The sequence below is a fragment of the Equus caballus genome, chromosome 15 (genome assembly GCF_041296265.1).
Source record: "Equus caballus isolate H_3958 breed thoroughbred chromosome 15, TB-T2T, whole genome shotgun sequence".
NCBI classification, from domain to species: domain Eukaryota; kingdom Metazoa; phylum Chordata; class Mammalia; order Perissodactyla; family Equidae; genus Equus; species Equus caballus.
In genome coordinates, this window is record NC_091698.1 from 70,413,130 (window position 1) to 70,440,579 (window position 27,450).

Sequence of the window (27,450 nt, forward strand, 5' to 3'; positions counted from 1 at the left end):
CCGACTAGTCATTAGTTCTTTTCTATCATCAGTACAATTTGTACAAAATGTTTCATTATAGATTTCTAATTCATTTTGTTGGCAACCTGAGAGCAGTAACATTGGTACTTAAAATTACTAACAAATATATAAAGTATTTCCATTTTGCTATTCTTGTCTTTTCTGTTGTTGTTCTGAGCATGTATAATCTTCAGAAGCATATATTTGGAGACCAAAGACTATTAACATGTCTCTTTGATTGACAGAACAATTATTTGCTCATTTATTGATAGTTTTGACCTAATGTAGGGAAAATACAATTGAGACAATACTATTGTAGTTTGGGAATTGATCTGAAAAAGCAAATCATACTGCTTTAAGAAAATCAGTATGTGTTAGTTTTTCTCTTAAAAATATTCTAGTAGTTTTCCATTAAATGGAATTGTAGAAAGGTAATAACTAAACTTGTGTCTGCAGCAAGGGAAAATACTGATTATATAAAGCTTTATATCATATGTGGTAGCTACTGTAGCATTTCTCTTGTATGACAGTAATCTAGCCTGCAACATCTACTTGCGGTTTTGAAATTAACCTGTAATTTAGTCTTCACCCCAAATGACAAAAATTCAAATGACTCTGTAGGGTGCCAGAAGATGCACTGTAAACAGGGCTCAGTAAGGGGATAAGGTAGAGTTCCGTCAGGATAGGCTCATTTTCACTGTGTCAGTGTTATTGCAATGAAATTAACACTTCTGCGTGGTATTTTACTTTTTAGTAGATCTTAAAATCTTAATCTAGATAAAATAGTAATTCAGTCTAGGGCAACATAACATTTGTATAATGGACTGAGATGTTAGGGCTTCAACAGAAAATAAAAAAAGACTCCTTCCTTTTGAAAACTGTTTTGTTTGCGAGAGAAATATGTTTTCTCCACAAGGATTATCGCTGTCACTGGTTGTATTTTGCTCTATGTCTCTAACCATGCTTCTTTTTTTATACATTTCGTACTTTTATTTTCAAGAATCTTTATTTGTTATTCCAAATTGTAGCACCTCATTAGTTTAAATAAACAACTGCTTTTCATAGAGCGTGATGTATACTTAGATGTGCTCAACTGGAAGTGGGAAGTCCAGGGATCTGATGACAGAGCCTTCCTCTGTTTACCTTGTGGCCTTAGGCTAATCTGTCAGTCTCTACATGCCTTATTTCCTCCTATTTAAAAATAAAGAAGATGACAAGTAGAATTGGATCACATAATCTCTGTAGCTTTTTCAAGGTCTTACATATTTCTTATACTGTCCTTTTCCTGTGAAAGGAAAAAGTAGTTTTTGAGGACCCACAAGAATGTATTTCCACACTCTTGTTTAAGAAACTCTGACTTAATGAAAATGTCTTTTTATTTTAATTTATTTTCACATAAAAGAGAAACCTTGACTTTATAATTGGAAATAATTTTTAAAAGCCTACCCTTTAAAGAGAAACTTTTTAAGAGTCTTCCTAAAATTTACTGACCATAAGAATATCCTGGTTTTAGTAAGAATAAGTTTCTCTCTCCATATATCCTGAAGTTACTTCCTCCTTGCATGGAGATGTGGCAATATAAAAAATATGATGATAGAGTTGAAAGTGCTCGAAAATTCCTTGATAGCTATTGATGGACATTTAATAAAGTTTTCAAAATCTGGAATTGAGGACCATAAACACACATAAGTAGCTGGAAGAAATATTTGATAGTAGTCCTTGTTTTTAGAAATAATACATTCTTAATAGCCATTTTTATATAAAATCGGATTTTATTTATAATAATCTCAGAGTATCTTCATCTCTTTGGACTTTTCAAAAAAGTGCCATTTAGCCAGCAAAATAATAAAGATGAAGCGGCGAAAATGGAACTGCTATTGATGTCTGTGCTCTGAACGTTTATTTATATATAAGGATTGTTTCTCTTACTTTTTTTTTCCATTTTGGCTTCATGGTTTTCTACCTTAAAGTCGTGTACATTTTGACTAGTCGTCGTATATCTCTTTAAACTAAATTAGATATATTTTATTCATTGTTAATATTTTGATGTTTCCAAGGGATGACTTACCTACTGCTCTTGAAGTTGCCATTGACTGCCATAAGAAGTATAAAATATTACCAAGGATTCATGATGTCTTGTGTAAACTGATAGAGAAAGGCGAGACTGATCTAATTCAGAAAGGTTAGTCACCTTCTAATATCTTAGTATAGTTGTTTTGTTTTTTTCTCCTTTTGCTTATTTAATCTTAATGCATTGCTGTGAAGAGAAAATTTAAAAGGAAGGCAAGCACATCCAGAGAAACTTTTTTACACTTCTAAATTGAAAAGAAAAATATCAGATACATTTTCAATATTATAAATGTCCTTGACTTTAATAATTGTTCGTTTTGAAAGGTTATCCCTATGTTGTTTTTTGTTCTACTTATTGATGATCAGCCTTTATGAGAATTTTTTACCCTTATCCTCACCAGTTCTCTTTGAAGCTAGTCTTAGGTACTTAATGTCATAAATAGATGTTATGCTGTTAGATAAGGAATATGACAGAAAATTGGTTGATATAGCTATAATCTTTAAGTTATTCTAAATATTTGAGTTTTCTTGTATTTGTCCAGAACTTCAAGTGATAATGTGTTTATGTTTTTTCTTCTTTTTTCTCTAGCAATGGACTTTGTGAGCCAAGAACAAGGTGAAATGACGATGCTCTATGATCTCTTCTTTGCCTTTCTACAAACAGGAAATTACAAAGAGGCCAAGAAGATCATTGAGGTGTGATTTTAACTACAGTATTCTAATTGTACAGCTATTTAGACTCTTAATTAGAATACGTGTAAAATTTTTAACCTTTAATTATGCTTGTTCTGATTCATGTTAATATAATTCAGTCCCAATAATGGGGGGGGGGGGAACTCAGCCAATTTCTTTATTGTATATAATTACAGTTCAGAAAAGGCAGCCTGGTTGTATATTGAATTTGTTTCCTCACTTTGTTAAATTCACTGTTATATATCAAAATGATATTTGCATATTAAATCTTGGATTGTGGAACAATTAAATTAAACTGGCATTCCTGGGTGTAAAGTTGCTAATCCTCTTTGCCAAGGAATTCTTTGTTCTTAAAAGCAGTGGAATTTAATTTGCAGCAGACCATGCTCAGATTTATTTGTAATGCTTGTCTACAAGTTAATCAGCCAAACAAGTGCTGTCTGCAACTGTTTGGCATTTAATTTAAAATTTCTTCTTCTTTTTTTTTTTTTTGCTATGGTAAGCAGCTTATGGAAAATGGCCAGGTGACAAACCTGGCCTATTTAGGATTAGTATATTTTATCTAGGCTTGATTGAAATTTTGCTTACTGAAATTGATAAGTCAAAGGGCATCTATAAAGTCTGTCCAAATTGTGATTAATTTTACTGTTAAATAATTCTGTGTCCACTAAAAAAAAAAACAACAAAAACCATTCCACAGAAGATGGACTCATTGCTTTAAGAAAAAATATTTAATGTGATTAAAATACATTTGTAAATACATCAGTGATCACATTCTCTCAGATCATACTTTGCCATCACTCCATGTCTTTTTCCACAAGTGCCCATGGTGGACACGACACAGAAGTGGTGTTTGGCCTCCTTGTTTGTGTATTGATGACTGCTTATCATGAAATTGAAAATGTAGGCACAGAACCCAGAAAGTGATTAGTTTCTCTTGATGTTTTTCAGAGAAGAGAAAAGTCTAGTCTGAAAAGCGAGGACCGTGAAATTAATTCAGAACTTTGGTCTCTTTTGTCGTATAACTCAGTCTGTCCTCTAGTCTAGAGGGCAGTGGGCCAGGAGATCTTGGACAGGTGCTTCTGTAGCTCAAGCAGTTCATTTGTGTTTTCTAGAAAATGGTATAAATTCTTTGATCGAAAATGCATGGTGTATTTGATATTGAGGGGAGCTGTCTGCCTGTTGAGCTCTCCGGTTCTTTGTGTATGGTATCAGTGTTAGCAGGCACTGATCAGAGTGGAAAGGAAGCTCAGATTTTCAGATAATAGCGACGAGAGGTTCTAAGTAGGAAATCATGTGCCTCTCTTTATGTAATAAGCAAGACATAATAGCCAAGAGTGAGTTCTCCTTTTGCCGTCTATTTGCTAGTGTGATAATGGACAAGTTACTAAACCTTTTTAAGCTTCCTCATCTATAAAAGGAAATATAATATCTTTCTTTAAGATTCAATCACATAATGTATGTAAAGCAGCTTGCATGTTTTCTGGATTATGGTAGTAATCAATAATATTAATTCTTTGCCCCTTAAAGGTAGGGATGGTGTTGTCTTCTTTACCTCACATAATTCACAATATGATGCTGAGCTTAAGGTACATGCTTGTCACATGAATAGGCAAGAGAAGACTGCGTCTTAATTATTTTAAAGCTTGGCTAGTTTACAATGACTGTGATCATTTAGGAATGACTGTATCCTGGTGACAGAATTTTCATACTAGATGTGTAAAAATTGCTTAAAAGAGAAAGAATAGCTTTACAGAACCTCTGCAGTACCCTAGGGTAGGACAGCAAAGTATGTAATATATGAGAATATTCTGAGGCACATTTTTCAGTTGCGTTTTTTTTTATGATTAATTGGAGTTAAAGTGGGAATTTGCTTTTTTCAGTATTAAAATTCAAGACCTTGGAGTTTTCTCTTAGAGTTTTCTAAGAATTATTAAAAATATAAAAAGTAATTAAGGTTAATAAGCTAGGACTGTATCAGCATATGAAAGAATATTAGAAATACTGTGCAACATTTTTATCATTCCTAAAAATACGATAGTGTCTTATCAAAGGGGAGATTCACTAGGGTTGAATTTCCAAAGCAAGATATACAATGAAGCTTCTTTGTATTTGAAGCACTGTGGGAAATATGATAAACCAGTCATAAAAATGCTCGCATTAAATGAGGAAAGAGGCAAGATTCAGTGTATAATATGGCCTGTGTTGTTTTTAAAATGAGTTGGTATACATATGTATAACACGTTTTAACGTAGTATTATGTTTTATTTCTACATACGGATTATTGCAAGAAGGTGCAATTATAGCTCTGTTTTGCTTTATATTTTTCTGAGTTTTCTATAATAAGCATATATATGCTTATATTCAGAAAAAGTGTTATTTTCTTTCAAAAGAAAGAGAATAAGAGAGAAAAGTGAATCAGAGTAAGATCAACCTTCAAGGAGCTACTGTGCATCTCCTTGAACTTGAGATTAAAATGTGAAGATAACTGCTGTATAAGACTGAGAACTGTTAACTGCTGTAAGAAAAGTGTAAAGAGTTCTGAGAGTTCAAGAATGGAACTTACTCCCAGTGTAGGAAAATTAGGCAAGACTTTCTGGAGGAAAGTGGGGCTTGATAGACGTGGCAGTCCTTTAACATTCGGGAATTTGATGGGGTTGGGAAGGGTGTTAGAGGCAGAGCAAAGAAAGAGAAAAGGGAAGTCTCTAAGTAGTTCTTCTCCCCGCCCCAACTTTATTAAGATATAATTGACATATAACACTATGTAAGTTTAAGGTGTGCAAACTGTGTTGATTTGGTATACTTAGATAGTGCAAAATGATTACCACAGTAGCATCAGTTAACACCTCCGTCACCTCACATAATTACCATTTCTTTTTTTGTCACGAGAACATTTAAGATCTTCTCTCTTAGCAATTTTCAAGTATGTAAATACATAATAATCAAGCTGTACGTTAGATCTCCAGAACCTGTTCATCTTATAATTGAGTTTGTACCCTTTGAGCAACATCTCCCCATTTCCCCCAGGCCCTGGCAACTACCATTCAATGCTCTGTTCCTAGGAGTTTGGCTTTTTTAGGTTCCACATATAAGTGACCTCATATGGTATATGTCTTTCCCTGTCTGACTTATTTCACTTAGCATGATATCCTCAAGGTCCATCCATGTTGCTGTACATGGCAGGATTTCTTTCTTTCTCATAGTTGAATAGTATTTCATTGTATATATTTATACCACACCTTCTCTATTCATTCATCCATAGGCAGCCACTTGGATTGTTTCCATGTCTTGGCTATTATGAATAATGCTGCAATGAATATGGGAGTACATATATCTCTTTGAGATCCTGATTTCATTTCCTTTGTATATATATCCAGAAGTGGGATTCCTGGATCATATGGTAGTTTTAGTTTTAGTCTTCTGAGGAACCTCCATACTGTTTTTTATAGTGACTGAACCAATTTATGTTCCCACCAACAGTATACAGAGTTTTCTTTTCTGCACATCCTTGCCAACATTTACCTCTTACCTTTTTTTCTTTGTTTCTTCCTTTTTTTTTTTTGAGGAAGGTTAGCCCTGAGCTAACATCCGCTGCCAATCCTCCTCTTTTTGCTGAGGAATACTAGCCCTGAGCTAACATCTGTGCCCGTCTTCCTCTACTTTATATGTCGGACGCCTACCACAGCATGGCTTGCGAAGCGATGCCATGTCTGCACCCAGGATCCAAACCGGTGAACGCCAGGCTGCCGAAGCAGAACGTGCGCACTTAACCCCTGTGCCACTGGGCCGGCCCCTGTCTCTTTTCTTTTTGATGATAGCCATTCTGACAGGTACAAGGTGATAACTCTTGGTTTTGATTTGCATTTCCCAGGGTTGGTCATTTGTGTATCATCTTTGGAAAAATGTCTGCTCAGTTTCTCTGCCCATTTTTTTAATCAGATTGGCTTTTTTGCTATTGAGTTGTATGAATTGCTCATATATTTTGGATATTTACCACTTATCAGCTATATGACTTGCAAATATTTTCTTCTGTTGCTTGCCTTTTCATTTTGTCGGTTATTTCTTTTGCTGTGCAGAAGCTTTTTAGTTTGATGTAGTCCTCCTTGTTTACTTTTGCTTTTGTTGCTTATGCTTTTGGTGTCTTACCCAAAAGATCATTGCCAAGACCAATATCAAGGAGCTTTTTCCTTACGTTTTCTTCTAGGAGTTTTATGATTTCAGGTCTTATGTTAAAGTGTTTAATCTATTGCAAGTTAATTTTTGTGAGTGATGTAAGATAGGGGCCCAGTTTCATTCTTCTGTGTGTGATTATCCAGTTTTCCCACCACCATTTATTAAAGACACTGTCCCTTCCCCTTTGAGTATTCTTGGCTCCCTTGTCAAATAGTAGTTGACGATATATGTGTGGGTTTATTTCTGGCCTGTCAGTTTTGTTCCACTGGTCTGTGTGTCTTTTTTTATGCCAGTACCATACTGTTTTGGTTACTATAGCTTTGTAGTATAATTTAAAATCAGGAACTATGATACCTCCAGCTTTGTTCTTCTTTCTCAGGATTGCTTTGGCTGTTGGGGATCTTTTCTGGTTCCATACAAATTTTAGGATGCCATTTGGAATTTTGATAGGGATTGCACTGAATCTATAGGTGGTTTTGGGTAGTGTGGACATTTTAACAATATTAATTCTTTCCGTCTATGAACATGAAATAGTTTTCCATGTATATCTTCCCTTTCTGTTTCTGTGTACAGATCTTTCACATCCTTGGTTAAGTTTATTCTTAAGTGTTTTATTGTTTTGGATACTATTGTGAATGGGACTGTTTTCTTTATTTCTTTTTCAGATATTTTGTTGTTGTTGTATAGAAATGAACCTGATTTCCGTATGTTGATTTTGTATCCTGCAACTTTACTGAATCTGTCGATGAGTTCTAATGGTTTTTTGGTGGAGTCTTTAGGATTTTCTGTATGTAAAATTGTGTCATCTACAAACAAAGACAGTTTTATTTCCTTTCCGACTTTCTAAATAGTTCTTTTATCCTAGGATATAGGATTTGTGAGAAATACTTTGTGAGGGTAGATTGTTCCCAGAGACCCTTCAGTATCAGAATAAGCAAGTTGGAGTTCGTTCAGAAGACGATCGACTCTGAGCAGTGCTGAAACAATAACTTATGCTAGTAGAAGTGTTACGATAGATTACAAGGGGTTTGGGCCAGTGAGACTAATAGGATCTGAATTAGGATAGTGGTTGTGGGATTTTTAAGATACTTTACTCAGTCGTTTTAAATATCTAATAACTGAAGGATAATAACCTTAGTTAGCAGAAGGTAGGGTGAATTAACAGAGGCGTGAGATCATCTGAGCTCTAATTCGAGCTAAACTAAGCTCTGGCTTAGATTTGATACAGCATCTCCCATCATGAACCTTTAGAGTTGGCATTGGCAGATTTCTTCACCTGAAACTTCCTCAATGAAGCCTTTTAACTAAGATAGTTGATCACAGTTGAGTGGCTTCCCAGTGTGACCAATTTTCTCTCCCTCCCTTCCTTCAACAAATAATTATTCATCACATCTTACAGTCTAGTCATAGAGCTAGACCTTAAAAAGATGAATCTATAAAATGCAGTAATTGCTGTAAGAGAGAAGTGCTGTAAAAAGGACCTATTTTAGACTAGATCTTTGTGAGGAAGTGATGGTTGGGATGAGAAGTAAAGGATGAAGTGGAAGTCAGCCATATACAGATGGAGGCAAAAGCATTTCAGGTAGAGGGAATTGCCTGTGCAAAGGTCCTGAGGCAGGAAAGTGCTACCGTCGTTTATGCTTGTTCTGTCTCTTAGGACTCTATCAGATAACCCTAATAAGACCTCATCTAGAGTGTCTGGTACATTATTAAACACGTAATAAATGTTAGTTTTATTCTCTTCCTTCTGTGTGACATTCTTTCCTGTGTTGAAGTCAGCTCTTTGTCTCTTCTGCAGTCTCATCCTCTACAGGCTAACTATCCTTAGTTCCTTCCAGCATTCCTCTGGCACAACCTGAAATGAAATATGCCACTGGGGAAATGGTCACAAATTATTTTTACAAACTTATGTAGTAATATCAGGTAAATATGTTTTGTGAAGTGTGTTTTGTATCTTACCAGTGATAAGGATCAGTCTGATTTTTTTTCCCCTGTGAATAGACTTACGTGAAACTTACACAGGTTATTGTTTAAAATATGCCAAGTAGAAAGACTCACTATTAATCCCATTACTTATCTAGTCATCTTTGTGGTTTTTCTGTCCTTTTATTCAAAGCATATTTCTTTTATATATAATTGAAGTGAATCATATAGCTTATTTAATACCTTCTTACATCACTGTCTCTGCATTTCCCTGCGTGCAATTAAGAACTCTTCTAAGCATTATTTTTAATGGCCACATCATTCCGTTGTATAATAGAGCTAAAGTTTATTTGCCCATTTCTGCTTTGAGAAAAATTTTCACTGTTATAAGTAGTCATCGTAATTCTTTACCTGTAGTCGTATTTGGTTTTCAGATTATTTACTTAAAATCATGTCTTAGAAGTGAGTCAAGTGTCATTACTGTTTTTTAAGTCCCCTAATATGTAAAGACAGAAATTTTGTTATGTCTTTACAGGTACCACCTCTTTTATGGTTCACAGTAGCAGAGATTTGGACTAAAACGCAGGCCTCATGACTTCTAGTCCCACACTCCTTTTGCTAGAAATTATAATAAAATAAGATGGCATTTCTTTGTAAACAAAAAAATGGCTTCATTGTTTGAGTTAATTATCTCTTAAGCTACTTCAGTCACCTCCCAGGAAGGAAGTGTTGCAGGTCATTTAAATTAATGCTGTTTGGATAATTTATTTTGTGTTTTAAGACTGGACATTAAGTCTGGGGAGAGATGATACATAGAAGTATGAAGAGTTAAATAATGATCTGAAATGTTAACCATATTAAAGGTTTCCATAAAGAAATATATTATTTAATTTTATTCATAGCACTTTGAGCAGTTCAGTAATCACTTCCCGAGTGCCTGCCGTGTGCCAGGGACTGGTAAGTCCTCAGGGTGCTAAAACAAAGATGAGTAAGAGTCTAATTTGAACTTAGTCAGCATTTCTTATTCTAACCTCTTCCCTTGAGGTTCAGGCCCAGATTACAAGCTAAACAGTATAACTGATACTGGTACCCTTATACCCTCCTGTGATTTTCATGGACGTCTTCATAGGAGCCTCACAGAGCAAGGTGGAGAAGTCACCAGGGCAGAGATACTTGGGTCAAGTGTGTGGAGCTTGTTTCCTTAGTGTAGTGGTCATGGAATTTGAAATTGGGCCTGATTTCACATTTTCTGTTGGTTCCTCTACACCATTCCTACCTCCATGATCTCTCTCTCTCTCTTTTTTAAAAAATTTAGATAAGATTGACATATTGCATAAGTTTAAGGTGTACAATGTGTTGATTCGATACATTTTTATATTGCAGTATGACCTCCGTGATCTCTTGACTCCTCAATATCTGAATCACTGAAACAACTTACCCTTTCTCCAAAATTGCTTTCTTGACTTTTTCCCCTCTCTTCTTATCTACTGTTATCCTTCAGTGGCACTGCAGCCAGAATAAATTTGCTGTCTTCTCGGGGGGCGAAACCCTTCTTTTTATGGCTTTGTGTTTAGGACTGAAAGTTTAGATTACAGCAATCTGCCAATATTTGTTACTCTTCCCTTTCTTCCTCACTAGATCAAATTCAGGGTTTTATCCTAATTTGCCTTCCTTAATAAGCCAGAGTGGATCTTATATATACAAAAGGGATTTTAGAGCTAGTTTTTTTTTTTTCCCCTGACCTCCTTGGTTTCACGCGATAGCAGTTCTCATGCCGGTTCACATCCCCTCTCCTGTGAGTTAATATACTTAGTATCTCCTGTAACTCCTGGTTAAGTGGATCGTGTTTAGTTTATGATTGACTGTTAGGTTGGCTTGCTCAGTCATGTTTTCCTCCTTGACATGGTCTTTAAGTCTCTCTCTGAAGATTTTAGAGACGAGGATAGATATTGAAGGTTTAATAAGTTCCATGAGGCCCTTTTCCCTCCCTTGCTCTCCTAGCTATGGGATAAATAGTTGGGTTCTTGTTTTTGTTAGTTCCGTCCCATCGTGTACCTGATTGTCCTCCCTGCACACTGACTAGAGGACATGAAGCTACGCTGGTGGTTTGTGTGTTTCTTGTCCGTTTCCCATTTCCTGCAGTAATGGAAAGAAAAATAAAAACAGGTAAACGTTTCTATTTGAGTTAAATGTAAGATGGTTTTTCTTGAAATAGTTTGAAGTAGAAGAATCTTCATTTATTTTCACTTTAAAGGTAATAATTACTTGATATCTATTTTTACTAGTATACATAGAAACATGATAATAGCAAATTTACATCAGAGTAATATAATGAAATTAAAGTTATGGAAATTGTTTTTGATTTTGGATTACTTTTTTTTCTTATACAAGTGAACCTAATACTAAATTGGAACTGCACAGTAACCCAAGTGGAAACAAACATACCAGGATTTTTATTAAAATAATTATTTTATCCTCAACTGTCCATTAAATAGATTGTATGTAGCAAAAACAGAAAAAAACTAGAGTCGAGTTCATTGTTTTAATTAATCATTAACTGGTTTTTGATAGTTGTATTCAACATCCCAATTAGAATTCTATTCTTCTCCATGTTTTTATTACATTTTCTATTTTTGCTTTCAACTTGCAGTGTTTAAAATTCAATAAGATGTTAAGAGATAAGCCAGAAATGTAGACTATTACAGAAGCCCAGGAGATTTAGTTAATCTGACCTAGATGTTCTTTTGATGATTGAGGTTTATATGTGAAAACAGTTCTCAATTTCAAAATGAAACATAGGAATATCTGCCATATAATATAGTCAGCTGTCCTGTCAGTGACAGGCAGATTAAGCAGCCACAAAAAAGAAGAGTTTGTCATAAAAGTTGTGCTATTTAGATCGTTGGCATTTGGATCAGCAATAATATGGAAAGTTGTAAGTGAATTGTAGCCCTTACATTTTGCTGTGTTCTAAAGAGGATTAGCTAGTATTTTTTCAAGGGATTTTTGTATACATTTGATGTTGGTTTCATTTTCAATGTAATGCATGTGAAACAAAATAGATAATGTGAGAAAATCCTTGAGTAGAAGTTGTGTGCAAATGTAAATATTAATGATATTTGAGAATATATTCCAACAATTAATTTATTTGACATTTATTTCTTGTATCACAAAATGTGGATACTTGCAGTTAGAATGAGAATACTTAACTTCTACTGTACTGATTTTCCTGTCATTCTACCAAAGCTCTGAGATATTAGGTTCTGCTTCAGTTCTTAATTTAACATTGTGCAATATTATTTTAGGAAATAAAAAATAATGAGGGTTTATAAATAAGAGATCAGATTCAAGGGGTACCTGGTTTAGTCAACAAAACTGAGTGGAGAAAGGAGTAAAGATACCTCCTCTAGACTGGAGCAGCCAGGGCTAATGAGTATGTAGTTTTCTCATCATAATGCTGTGATTGAAATGTAGTATTTAATGGTGAAGCCCTCTTACAGATGATGAAAATACTGTAGTTAGAATGACAAATCCTTGGAATTATGTGGAAAATGGTTTGTCTTTTATTCCAGTACCCAAAATGGTAAAATAATTACTTTGAAGCCAGAGTTCTTGACTAAACCTTAGTAATTTCTTTTTTTCTTTTAAGATTTTTTTTTTCTCCTTTTTCTCCCCAAAGCCCCCCGGTACACAGTTGTACATTATTCATTGTGGGTCCTTCTAGTTGTGGCATGTGGGACGCTGCCCCAGCGTGGCCTGATGAGCGGTGCCATATCCGCGCCCAGGATTCGAACCAACGAAACACTGGGCTGCCTGCAGCAGAGCGCGCGAACTTAACCACTCGGCCACAGGGCCAGCCCCTAAACCTTAGTAATTTTTAATTAAGCATATAACATCCGTCTCAATTATTGAAATAAACTAAGACTATGAACTAATTTTGCATACTCAGCTTGTTTTAAGTACTTAGCTCTTTAAACATTTGGTTTTAGATATTAGGCAAGCATTTGTGGTAGTTAGAATACTTTCATCACTAAATTTTACAAAGCATGTTTCTTTTAAAAAATAAAAGCCATAGGTTTATTGTTGTGACAGTTGTTAATAAGTCTATGTAACATATAAATAATTTTTGTTCACTGAATCTGTTAGGATCTCTGAAGTGGGTGTGTGCATTTAATTTGACAAATTTTGGGGTTTATTTCATCATTTCAAGGTTTCTTTTTGAACTAAAGAAATCTTAGCTATTTTAATAATAAAAATTTATGGAATGAAAATTGACCTTCAAGAGAGCATTTTGAAATAACCCAAGTCTTCTAGACATAGGTTAAGTGTAGGTCACGTTTCACGCTCTGATCTATCCCATAGGGCTTTGATAACTGTGGGATTAAGTTATAGGTTTCTTTTAGTGTATATGTTTGGGAAGGAGGCAGCAAATTCATCAGAAGAAAACTGTCTTGGAGGGAAAGTCAGCACTTAGCTAAAGCCCTAACCTGTGTGCTGTGTGGTTATTTTGTTTTACAGACTCCAGGCATTAGAGCTCGGCCTACAAGACTTCAGTGGTTTTGTGATAGGTGTATTTCAAGTAATCAGGTTTGTGTTTAATTTCTGGTCTCAAGCATCTCAAACTGTGAGTAGAAAGCTAATGTCCTACATGTCACGTGAGCATTTGGGGATTTCAGGAGATAGACAGCATTATTAAGCAGTGTTATCTCGTTTGTTTTCCAAATATAAGCAATAGCTTAATTTTTGTTCCTGAGGTGCAGTAGAATCTATAAAAATTTTAACTTGAGCCCTGAAGAATTTCAGCTTGCTCTTTCCTCATTGTTGGTTTAAGCAGGCTAACCTTGTGTCCTTGGCAGTTTAAATCTGCTTCAGTCCTTATCGACCCGAGGAGTTGCTTGGTGGGAGCCCAGTGGACTTTCTACTTTACCACCACCCCCACCCCCGTGTGCAGATATCTTTTCACATCCTGCCAAGTAAAAGCCACAGGGGAATGGAAGTATAAGGTTTTGGTGGAGTGGTATTCTTATTAATAAGCATAGGATATATTCACCCAGTCTTCCACCCCAAATATCTTTCAGTTCTCCAAAATATACCTTCGTTGAGGTTCCCTCAATTAGATAATTGTTTATGTTGGGTTCTTGCCTCCAAAGAGTCCTTTAGCCCTTTAGCTTAAAATAAAATTTTTTTTAATTGTGGTAAAACACATATAAAGTTTATCATTTTAACTATTTTTAAGTGTATAGTTCAGTGGCATTAAGTACATTCACATTGTTATGCTCAGCCCTTTAACTTTTGAAGTGAAATTAATTTGCCCTTTGAAAGTAAACCTAATTTGAAGGGTTATCAACTAAGATTTGTCGGCTATAAAATGTATATCTAGATCCATCTGTTAATCTTATTTTTAAGGTTGAAACTCTAGAAAAATTAGTGGAGCTGACGCAGAAGCTATTTGAATGTGATAGAGACCAGCTATACTACAATCTGCTGAAAATATATAGTAAGTGAGCTGACTGTTCCTTCTCTTTTCATTTTGAGACGTTTATTCTGTTGAAGGTGGTGGCAGGAGAGGAGGATCAGGCTTTGAGGAAGCTCCAGGGATTGTCAGATGAACTTTATCACAGGATTATTATACCGTATCACTAGATACGTACAATCTTCATAATTTCTGACATTCTTACTGCAATAGTGAGAAGGTGAGAATCTTCATCAGAGCCACAGAATTTAATAGGATTTTTTGAGGAGAAGCTATTCTTTTCTTTTTAAATCCTCTGGTAGATTTTTTTTATCACACTTCTCTTAAATAGGTAACCATTGACATGTTCATGTGTATAAATCTTTTTCCAGAAAAATGGTTATTGATAGACAAATTCATTGCTGAACAATTTCTGTTTAAAATATGATCATATTATAATATAGTTGTTTTTTTTTTAAAGATTGGCACCTGAGCTAACAACTGTTGCCAATCTTCTTTTTTTTATATATTTTTATTTTTTCCTTCTTCTTCTCCCCAAAGCCCCCCAGTACCTAGTTGTATATTCTAGTTGTGAGTGCCTCCGGTTGTGCTTTGTGGGATGCCTCCTCACCATGGCCTGAGGAGCAGTGCCATGCCCATGCCCAGGATCCAAACCGGCGAAACCCTGGCCCGCTGAAGCAGAGTGCATGAACTTAACCACTCCGCCACAGGGCCGGCCCCTATAATATAGTTTTGACTCAGTTCTATATGACATACATTTTTCTACATTTTATCACCTACAGATGACGACATTGAATGCATATACTAGAATTTACTCAACCAATCTATTGCTAGACATGTGAATAGACTTCAGTTTTCCATGTTATAAAATAATACCTCGTTGGTCATCTCTGTACGTTAATCTTTGTTCATGTTCTTAATTGTTTCCTTAGGCTGAATTTGTATTCGGGGTTAAAAGTGATTGACATTTCTGAAATTTTTGATCTGTATTATCAAACAATGCTCTAGTATGTTTATCCCAATTTGTACATCTGGGAACTTTGCGGTCTCTTTTAGGGTATTTGGGTAGAGAGGAACAGTGCTTTCTTTTTTTTTTTTTTTTTTTTACTTCATAGATATTTGATCTAGATTTATTGTTCTCTTTTTCTCATGGGAATTTTTTCTTCACCTAACATAGGCAGCAATGAATAAGTTAATTCATTTGTCTTTTTTCCCCACACCTGCTGAGGAAGATTCGCCCTGAGCTAACGTCTGCTGCCTGTCTTCCTGTTTTTGTATGTGAGCTGCTGCAACAGCGGCCACTAACAGACGAGTGGTGTAGGTCTGCGCCCAGGAACTGAACCTGGGCCTCCGAAGTGGAGTACACTGAACTTAACCATTAGGCCACCAGGGCTGGCTCTCATTTGTCTTTTTGAATTTGTGTTTATTTATTATCATTGGTTGCTTTTTCTTACATCTTGATGGAATAAGTAAGATAAGACTTGGACAGGAACCAGACAAGGATGCCCACTGTCACCACTCTTATTTAACGTAGTGTTGGAAGTCCTAGGCAGAGCAATCAGGCAAGCAAAAGAAATAAAAGAGATCCAAATAGGAAAAGAAGAAGTGAAACTATCACTATTTGCAGACGACATGATTTTATATATAGAAAACCCTAAAGAATCCACTAAAAAACTTTTAGAAATAATAAATGAACACACTCAAGTCACAGGATACAAAATCAACATACAAAAATCAGTTGTTTCTCTACACTAACAATGAAGTAGCAAAAAGAGAAATTAAGAATACAATCCCATTTACAGTTGCAACAAAAAGAATGAAATACCTAGGAATAAACTTAACCAAAGAGCTGAAAGATCTGTACACTGAAAACTATAAAACATTGTTGAAAGAAGTTGAAGAAGACACAAAGAAATGGAAAGATATTGCGTGCTCTTGGATTGAAAGAATTAACGTAGTTAAAATGTCCATACTTCCTAAAGCAATCTGTAGATTCAATGCAATCCCTATCAAAGCTCCAACAGCATTTTTCACAGAAATAGAACAAAGAATCCCAAAATTTATATGAAACAACAAAAGACTCCAAATAGCCAAAGGAATCCTGAGGAAAAAGAACAAAACTGGAAGTATCATACTCCCTGATTTCAAAATATACTACAAAGCTATGGTAACCAAAACAGCCTGGTACTGGCACAAAAACAGACACACAGATCATTGGAACAGAATCGAGAGCCCAGAAATAAACCCACGTATTTATGGACAGCTTGATTTTTGACAAGCGAGTCAAGAGCACAAAGTGGAGAAAGGAGAATTACTTTGATAAATGTTGTTGGGAAAACTGGACAGCCACATGCAAAAGAATGAAAGTAGACCATTTCCTTACACCATGCACAAAAATCAACTCAAAATGGATTAAAGACTTGAATGTAAGACCTGAAACCATGAAACTTCTAGAAGAAAACATAGGCAGTATGCTCTTTGACATTGGTCTTAGCAGCATATTTTCAAGTACCATGTCTGACCGGGCGAGGAAAACAAAAGAAAAAATAAACGGGACTACATCAAACTGAAAAGCTGCACAGCAAAGGAAACCATCAACAAAACGAAAAGGCAACCTAACAATTAGGAGAAGATATTTGCAAACCATGTATCAGATAAGGGGTTAATATCCAAAACATACAAAGAACTCATATGTCTCAATAGCAGAAAAACCAACAACCCAATTAAAAAGTAAGCAAAAGATCTGAACAGAGATTTCTCCAGAGAAGATATACAGATGGCCAACAGGCACATGAAAAGATGTTCAGCATTATTAGCTGTGAGGGAAATGCAAATCAAAACTACAATGAGGTATCACCTCACTCAGGTCAGAATGGCTGTAATTAACAAGACAGGAGACAACAAATGTGGGAGAGGGTGTGGAGAGAAGGGAACCCTTGTGCGCCGCTGGTGGGAGTGCAAACTGACGCAGCCACTATGGAAAGCAGTTTGGAGTATCCTCAGAAAATTAAGGATAGATCTACCATATGATCCAGCTATTCCACTGCTGGGTATTTATCCAAAGAACTTGAAAACACAAAGGCATAGGCACCCCTATGTTCATTGCAGCTTTATACACAATAGCCGAGACTTGGAAGCAACCTAGGTGCTCATCAAAGGACGAATGGATAAAGAAGATGTGATATGTATACACAATGTAGTACTACTCAGCCGTAAGAAGTGATGAAATCTGGCCATTTTTAACCTGGATGGACCTTGAGGGTATTATGCTAAGTGAAATAAGTCAGAGGGAGAAAGTCAAACACCATATGATCTCACTCATAAGTGGAAAATCAAAGCAACAACAAATAGCGGCCGGCTTGGCAGCGGTTAAGTGTGCACGTTCTGCTTTGGCGGCCCAGGGTTCACCGGTTCGGATCCCGTGTGTGGACATGGCACCACTTGGCACGCCATGCTGTGGTAGGCATCCCACATATAAAAAGTAGAGGAAAATGGGCACGGATGTTAGCTCAGGGCCAGCCTTCCTCAGCAAAAAGAAGAGGATTGGTAGCAGTTAGCTCAGGGCTAATCTTCCTCAAAAAAAGAATAAAAAACAAAACCAAACAAAAACAACAACAAATAAACTCATAGCAACAGAGATTAGATTGGTGGTTACCAGAGGGGAAGGGGAGAGGGAGGAGGACGAAAGGTGATTAGGCCCACATGTGTGGTGATGGATTATAATTAGTCTTTGGGTGGTGAACATGATGTAATCTACACAGAATTCAAAGTATATTACAATGCACACCTGAAAGTTATATAATGTTATAATCCAACGTTACTGCAATAAAAAAGAATTTAAAAAAAGACGGTATAAAATTTACATTTCAATTGTTGGTTGCATTGAACTACACACTTTTCAATGTAATTCTTAAAACTGGCTTAAATGATCAAATTCTGGCACGTGATACTGAAGTTGTTATTAAATGTTTGAAATTTAAAAACTTACGTTTTAGGCATTTAGTCCTTAATTTGTGGATTATAGCCTGTATTCGAGTGCTAATTCTCCCCCTTCCCTCACTTTTTCTTCCTTTTGAAAAACTATTTCATGCTTAAATTCTAATTTTATGCAAACTTCAAGAAAAACACTGAATTTTTGTTTTCACGTGAGTCTCAGCATTTAAATATTCCCATAGAAGACTATATAAACTTTCATTCAGAAAAAAATATCTCTGAAGCCCTTACTGTGCTAGCCACTGAGGTGGGCATGGCAGTGTAGAGGAGTGCTCTGCGGATGGAGTTAGACCCCTAACCCGGACTGAGGATACAGGGGAGAGAACAGCTGGAAGAAGGCACGAGGTACGGGGCAGTCCAGGGGAGAGAGGTGGGTGGCAGCCTCACAAACTTTTTTCCTATGCAAATACCCTTTTGCTATTGTTTTTTTAAAAGGGAAAAAAAGTTTTAATTTTATCTTAAAATTTGCTTTAGGGATAAGCAGTCTCAGGTTTATTACCATTTTCTTCTTAATCCCCTCTATCTGTTTTGTTGGGCGCCTCTCTCCAATTTCTTGCTCTGTGTTTGAGCCCAGTAGAGTGAGGAGCTCTGTAGCGGGAGGGTGGCCTCTTGTGAGGCTGGAATCCAGAGGAATCATTGGAGGAAAGGATACTTTTTAACCCAGTTTGTATACTTCCTACCTTCTGTAGTGCTAAAAATAGTGTGGTTGTGATAACCCTAATCCTTCTTTTTCAAAAGAAAAGGCAAGCTATCATTTTCTGTGGCCCCCCCCCTCTTCATTTTGCCCTCTGACTTGGACCACTACTTAAATGTGTTAAATAATTTGTAACAGTATGGACTCAGTTTATTTGAAAAAGGAACACATGGAATGGAATGATATATCAAATTTGGTCCTATGATATATGAAAAACCCATGAACACATGGAACGGAATGATATATCAAATTTGGTCCTATTATATATGAAAAACCCCTATTTTGGATTGTGGATTTCTGAGAAGATAATTTGTTTCCCTACTGGAATTTTTAATGTGCTCGTTCTTTTTCATGATGTAATTTTAGCCCTTGAAATGGGTTGACTTAATTATTTGGGGGTATTTGTTGAAGAGCAGTTTTACTTTGTTTATTTTAAAACAGTACCTCTGAGACACACACTTAATTTGTTGCGGATTACAATGTACTACAGAAACATGCACAAAACAAAGATAGATTGCTCAACGGTTTGTGACCGCCAGCATTCATGTAACTATAATCTAGATTAAGAAATAGAAAGTGTAACTCTTTTCATCGTTTAAATACTAGCTGTATTAAAACTGCTTTCGTTTTCTACTTATTCTCTATAGTATGATATTCATAGGTAATCTGTTAGAAGAATCTGGTGTAATTCAAACTTCACTTCTATCCTTTCTAATACGTTTTGACCTTCCATGGTGATAGTCTGCAAATATTAGCTCCTGAGACCTACAACAAACATGTGAAGGAAACAGCTCCCTTGCCTGCAAAAGGAATGTTCTATTCTTTCTAAATGATGATATTTTTACCTTCTTGCCAAACATTTTTTTATATTGTAAACACTTCAGTTTCTTCTTTATATATACAAAGTGAAGACAGTTTATTCTTGGTATATATAAAGTACTCCATCCAAAAGTAAAGCTGCCTCACATTCATAATTTTGCAATAAAAATTCTTCAAATCTATTTTTAAAAACTCAACATTTACAACTTTACTGTTTATTCTACCTCAGAAGTTATGTATGTGCTGTTTTTTTCAAGTGCTTATGGCAGTTGCCATTTCTTTTCACAGGGTGGTCTTTTTCCCCCTCCATTATTACACAAATAAAACATGAATATATTCTAAATTACTAAAGATTCAAGGAATACAATAGTGTACAGAGCAAAATATGAAATTGTCATTTTGTCCACCCCTCAGAGGTGACTTGTCACTTGGCCATGCTTCTAGTTCTCTCTCTCTCCATTTGTATCCATGTGTTTTTTTACATAGACACCTGTTATTTTGATTATTTTGTATTCTCTGTGTTTCATACCCTACATTGTATTCTCTGGCTTTCTGTTTTAGTTAATATGAAATAACTTCACAGGAAAAGATAAGTGCTTGCTTTTTCTCCTTTTAATTACGTGTTTTAAAGTGCTGGTGTCCTTGGAGCCTCCAAAGCTGATGATTGATTTTTTTGTTTTTAAACTTTATATTTGTCTTTTAATTTGTTGCAATCATTATTCTCTTTGTTGCTCAGATTGTCCCATCTTTGGCAATGAGAACTCCTTCACATTGGCTCCTGTATCATTTGACACACCTGTTGGTCTTTGATAGTTCCTGTTTCCAGGCAAAACAGGACAATCCAGGCTTATGTGGCAGAATTCCTGTCCCAGACCTAGAGTGCGTTAGAGACCATAGTCAGGTGATTGACAAATGGGGAATTTGGAAATTGCCCCATCTTATCAGTAATAGGTAAAAACTTATCAGCTCTGTAATTAAAACCCTGAACTAGTTCATCTTAGTTTAATACCATAGAGACTGTGTGTGAAGTGCCAACTGTTGGTCCATATTGGTCACATAGCCATAAAATGTAGCCCCACATCTGTGTCTGTTCTTGTAAAATTCACTAATAGTGTCAAAGTTTTTTGGCTTTATAGGTTAAGGTTAAGAGTTCTCAGAGGTCATTTAGTAGTCAGTCTTGTTCTTTAAAGAGTCTCAGGAGGGGCCTGCCCCGTGGCCAAGTGGTTAAGTTTGTGCTCTCTGCTTTGGAGGCCCAGGGTTTCACCAGTTCGGATCCTGGGTGTGGACCTAGCACCGCTCATCAGGCCATGCTGAGGAGGCATCCCACACAGCAGAACTAGAAGGACCTACAACTAGAAGATACAGCTATGTACTAGGGGACTTTGGGGAGAAGAAGAAGGGGAAAAAAAAAAGTGTCCCAGGAAAGGGATGGGATTATTGAGGCAGCGTGTCCATTCTCTGGGCACAGCCCAGGTTTGTGGCTATTTGATTCTTCAAATAATAATATGATTGTTGTTATGTTGGTAGAAGGAATGTTAAGTCCCAGAGGGATATTATGAAAGAAAGCCATGGCCTTTCTGTGCCTCTCTGAGATTTTACACACAGCTGCAGATTTTGGCACACTGACTAGTTTGATTGCCTCAAATTTTTGTTATGTATTTTGTGCTCCAGGTACATTTCCAAGAAATTTTTTCCCTTAAAAAAAAATATACACACATACACAAATACATATAAATCACTGAGTTGTTTCATGCTGTATACACTAATTCTCACCTGTATTTTGAAACAGTTTCTTGTTATAAGTTGCTAGTCCATTTGAATCTTTGTAATATCCTGTCCCCCACCCAAAGTAGCTTTTCATATACTTTGTGCCTTTTTTAGAAGAAGAAAATTGTTTTTCCAGAGTTTTTTCACTCTGAAGGCACGGAGTTGTTCATCACCCACCTTCTCCTCAGTGCTTAGAATGGTTGTGCGAGCTTTAAAGTTAATCTCTGGAAAGAGCACCTTACCAGTGCTGTTCCCGGCGCTGAGAACTTTGCCCAGCTGTGTCTTCCACAGTGTGCGGTACCCTTTGGCAGGAAACAGAAGTGTCCCACCTTTCCCCTTCTATAGAATTAAAGATTCCGGGGCTTGGTTTTTGTTTCTGATTTGTTTAATCAAATTAATTTTATCCATTCACATGCTTGAAAAATTATTCTTGAGTTTTACATTACATGAGAACATTTTAATGAAAAGCATAATTAGCTCATGAAACTCTTGTTTTGAAATTTGATTGTAAATGTAAGGGTTAGGCTGATTTTATTATCAAAGTATTTATAAAATCACTCTGAACTTTAGGTTAATTTCTACTGTTTGGGCCACCTTTTGGTATATTCTGTGTTAGAGTTTAGGCTACCATCTATGTATGACCTAGGAAATTTTCCTACTTAATGACCTTTTCTTTATTGCAGCTTTCCGATGGAGTGTGAATGTGTTTTGGTTTTGTTCTTTGAGTTTTTTACTTCCAGGAGTCATTAGTTAGCAAAAAACTTAGCTTTTCAATTTTAAGGTGGAGAAATCTAGGAAAATCCCATTTGTTTTAGTATTTTGGTATTTTTGAGAAATAGGTGTACTCTTGTTTTCTGGAACATTTTTGCTCTGAAACAAACCCCCTTCTTAGAACTGACCATACACAATCAAGATATTCCTTATTCATATTTGCAAAGTTTAAAAAAGAACACATTTAAAGCCATGTGTCTTTGTGCTTAATAGCTGTATTAAACTTAATTAGTATCATGACATTTTTCATATTTTACTCTGTTTTTTCACAAGCAGAAGTTTATTAAATTAAGTGACTTAACTTTTCTCTTTTCAAAACCCATTAGAATGTTTAAAAATAAAATCTTAATTCTTAAGTTTTTGCTGTTTGTGAAGACTAGGTTACCACATGGAAGGAACTAGATTTTTCAATATGAAGGAATCTGCCTATTTCCTTCCACTAAACCTGCTGTTGCTCTGTAATGCTTACGTAGTCTTATGGCGTTATCCTGTTGAGGTAAGTCTCTCACACACCGTCATAGAAATTCTTCAAGTCAACAGAAGAGACAGAATTTTCCCTATTCAACTAAGTGAGAAAGGTTTGTTGATTTGTCACTGTTGAAGAAAAGCATACATTTGCACACTTTGAGTCATTGTAGATCTTCCACCCTGTATTATACCATTTGCATATATCCATCGTCTTTCCAAAAAGGTGAACTTTTTGTCAACATGATTTTCAAAGTGTTTAATAAAGTGTGGGGTGTTTTGTTTTTTAATAATTAAGGAATTTCTATAGTTTAAAATTAAAAAGGTACAAAAAGATACACAGAGAGAAGTCTTCTCCCCTTTGGTTCGCAGTCACCGTGTTCTTTTCCCTGCAGGCAGGATTTGGAGTAGTGCTTCCGTCAATATCAAATAAGAAAATGTTCTAAATAGTTTAATGAATTCTGCTTAGGATGTTCATTAATTTCTGATTAACCACATTTTACAGAAATAAATGGTGACTGGCAAAGAGCTGATGCCGTTTGGAATAAAATGCAAGAAGAAAATATTATTCCTCGTGGGAAGACATTAAGATTATTAGCAGAAATCCTTAGAAACAGTAATCAGGAGGTTCCGTTTGATGTACCTGAGGTAATTTGTTTTTAAGTGTATGGATAAAAGATCTTGTTGTCGGTGTTAACTTCAGGTCATGGATTAGCCCAGTTTTATACTGAAAAGATCACTGTATTTAACAGTTTTTGTTTAACTGAGTTAATTTTGTTTTTAAGTTGTGGGATGAGGATGAAAAACATTCTCTGGATTCTTCACCCTTACCTGAGGAGAGTAATCTCCAGAAAGATCTTCTGAATGCCTGCCAATGGAAGAAAAACAAAGGTAAATATGTACATTGGGGTCTTCTTTCTTATAGCAACCTGGGATCCAAGCCCAATGATTAAGTGTTCTAGGCTAGAGATGGAACTTAAATTGTATATGTTAATTACTTACTTTCATTCTTTACATTAACAAAGACATTTTGGGGCAATTGGAAAAGTTTAAGTATTAACTTAGTAGTAGGTAAAATTAAGAAATTACTCTCACTTTTATTAGATATGTAATAGTATTATGAGTTATAGGAAAATACCCTTAAATTTTGAGATGTATAATGAAGTATTGAGAGATGAAAAATAAATCAAGATTTTTGTAATTTATTTTAAAATACCTAAGCCATAAAGAGCAAAGATAAATCTGGCAAAATGTTAATATTAATTATTAGAAGGGGTTCATTATACTATTCTTTATATTTTTCTGTATGTTTGAAATTTTTCGTAATAAAATTGAAAAGGTATGCTTTTTCTCAAAAGTTATGCTTTGAAAATAGCATGATCACCTACCTCTCTTACGACTACTTGAAAATTTTTATCACTACCTTGAACCCTCTGATATGAGTTTTGCCTATTGCACTCTAGTTATTTTCATTTAGACTTCATTGTTCTCTCCCCAAATCATATATTACCATTGTTTCCCTTATGTTTGTTAATTTTCCTCCATCGTTTTTCTGTGGATTTTCAAGTGTGCTTTACGATAATTTAAACATTATGCAGCAGGGTTTTTTTTTCATTTTAGTATTGACAATTTTGTGTTCTGTTTAGTAGAAAGGAATCAATTTAGAAATTTATAGAACCTCTTAATTTCTTGACTTAACTAGAAATTTTCTGACACTGACAAAGTGTGTGAAGTAAGGATAAGGTAAGCTCATAGACTTTCTCAATCATGCAGAGTAACTTTTTATTATTTTTGAGTCATTTCCCTTTGCTGCATATTCAGTATATATTCTTGTCTTTCACCATGTATCTGTTAAATCTAAATATAAAGTTAATTATTATTATCAATACTGCTTAAATATTCTAGTGGAATTTGATTTGACTGAAGTGAATATAAGGGTAGTGTATAGTTTGTATTTAAAGATTCTGGAACTCCTCCATATATTGCCTTTTTTTGGTTCATTTTTGTTTTTGCTGAGGAAGATTCACCTTGAGCTAACCTCTGTGCCAATCGTCCTCTCGTTTTTGGTATGTGGGCTGCCAGCACAGCATGGCTGCCAGCGGAGCGGTGTAGGTCCACACCCAGGAACTGAATCTAGGCTGCTAAAGCAGAGTGTGCTAAACTTAACCATGAGGGCACTGGGGCTGGCCTATGTATTGCTTTTTGTTTTAGTTTTTTTTATTTAAGTAAAAAACATTTAACCAGTTAACTAAATATAATGCAATGTTAATTATAAATGTAGAGATTCTAGTTTTTATATATAATTTACATTTATCTAATTAGTTTCATCCTGTTAATTCTTCAGAGTTGTTGGTTACTTTTATGTATATCTCAGGATTTGAATGCTTAGTAAAATATGAATACTTTGAAAATTGAATGGGTTGCATTAGCACTTTTTCAAATTTCTGATAGTTCAGTATACTCAAAAGGATATTGTAGCTTTCATACCAGAAACAAACCTGTGGTGAATGATTATGGTACATTACAATGTTAGCGTGTTTTTTTTTCCCCACTAATGGAGAATAATAAACACAGCCATACCAATTTCATGTGAAGACTGCAATTTTAGAAAACAGCTAGTAAGATTTTTCTAGATTATTTGTTGACCATAAATATTCAAATTGTGCTTCCTATATATTTTCATTCAGCAAATTAGTGAACTATCATATGTGCTTGTTGGGAAATAGACAATAATTACATTACTTCTTAGCTCACTTAAAAGGAAAATGTATTGGCCCAGCGGCTGAGTGGTTAAAGTTCCACATGCTGTGCTTTGGCAGCTGGGGTTTGCTGGTTCAGATCCTGGGTGTGGACCTACTCTGCGCATCAGCCATGCTGTGGAGGCATCTCACATACACAATAGAGGAAGATTGGCACAGATGTTAGCTCAGGGCTAATCTTTCTCACCCAAAAAAAAGGGAAAATATATTGCACTTGTATTGAATGCTAGATTCTATCTGTTCTCCTTAGTTAAGATGCAGATATTAATGTCATACTTTTTCTCTTGTTTTCTCTGAATTTAGCTTAAAAGGATAACTTAAGTTTCTGATGTTGTTATTGCAGTTTAATTGGAAGGCTAATGCAAACTCCCCCAGCTTTTAAATACAAGCGTAATTTCTGCCTGTTTAGAAACCTCTAATGTAGCTCAGAATGTTCTTCTGAGCATTAATGTCATGTTCATTCCTAGTGGCAGTTCTGTATTTCCTTACGTTGAGCTTTATATCCATAGAAGGTCATCCATGAAAGTTCACTTATGCCCCATCTTCATTGTGATTTGTTTACACACACCAGAGAGTGGATCATAGTTTGAGTTGGATGTTTATAGCCAGGCAATTTTATTTCAGAAAAGTAAGTGACTGAAAAGTGCACTTACTTCTCTTTTGGTAACATCTTTTCATTCACTGACAGTTATTGTGAACAAGTGAAATAAAACTGTTAATCAGTCAAACAAATGTTGCCTAGTTTACTTGTTAGATATCTGTATATTTGAAAATTGTATGTTTTTGTATAAGTCCTGTCGAAGCCAAATAATTTGATCTCCTAATTTTAGAATTATAGGCTATATTTACTTTAATGCTATTGTGTTGAAATGTTAACCATTGTAACCACCCACTTATAGATTAAAGATTGCTTGAAAATGAATCTTTTGCTCCCCTCAATCTAAATTATACCTCTGGTTTATTTGGACTTTAACACACATTTTGCAATTTATTTTGAAACTGATATTATCTTGTAATGAACAAATTCTCGTTTTTATTGGCATGAAAATAATTTATTGACAATAGTTTTAAAAGGAAGCTCTTTCAGGGACTGTCCATTTGGATTAAGTAATAGTTTCCAAAATTGACACTTTGTTTTTTAGAGACTAGAAGAGTGACAGCATCTGCTTGCTATGCCAGTTTGGATGTCTCTGTAGAGTGGTATAGTGGGTGTATGTTAAAAGAAACAGAAATATGTAGGTGTGGGGCTTTGTTTTAGGGTTTTTTCCCTCCTTTTTGCCATTTCAGAATAATGTCATCTCATTTTTTGTTGTTTTCTCTTTTTCATAGATGCGTATAATATTTTCCTGAAAGCACAAAATCGAAATGTTGTGTTTAACGGTGAAACTTACAACAGTCTTATAAAATTACTATTGACGAAGGATAATTTTACACAAGCAATGCAAGTGAAAGATTTGTAAGTAGTAGTCCTTTTATTAAACCTATCACTTAAAAAAAATTGGGTATCATTAGGATTTTTCTAATGATATGTTGTATAGCAGTTGCTTAATTATCCTCAACTACCCACAACACTCGTAGGAAATGGTTTTCTAATTTTATGGGATTTTTTAAACTATAAAAAATACAACTTTTACTGGCCCTGCACAGTACAGTACATTTTATTTACCTTTTATAACCTCACAGCTTATTTATGATGTCCATATACAGAAAAGTAATTTTTTTATTATATCCTGTTTCTTGTTCAGCAGCTAGATCCATGTACCTTTTGTGGTGAGAGCAGCGTTGAACTTAGACAAGCGTTTGAATTTTACTTGAAAGCTCTGTGACTTTGGGAAAATTATGTCCCATCT

The 27,450-nt window shown here is 35.3% G+C and overlaps 1 protein-coding gene across 1 annotated transcript in view; it reads left to right on the plus strand.

Moving 5' to 3' along the window:
- LRPPRC (leucine rich pentatricopeptide repeat containing) overlaps nt 1-27,450 on the plus strand; it is a 107,910-nt gene that overhangs the window by 58,755 nt on the left and 21,705 nt on the right. The window contains exons 24-30 of the mRNA XM_005600023.4: nt 2,058-2,182; nt 2,660-2,766; nt 13,378-13,446; nt 14,266-14,356; nt 23,347-23,489; nt 23,627-23,732; nt 26,930-27,056. Of these exons, the coding sequence (XP_005600080.1) occupies nt 2,058-2,182; nt 2,660-2,766; nt 13,378-13,446; nt 14,266-14,356; nt 23,347-23,489; nt 23,627-23,732; nt 26,930-27,056 (768 nt within the window). The remainder of the gene's footprint in view (nt 1-2,057; nt 2,183-2,659; nt 2,767-13,377; nt 13,447-14,265; nt 14,357-23,346; nt 23,490-23,626; nt 23,733-26,929; nt 27,057-27,450) is intronic.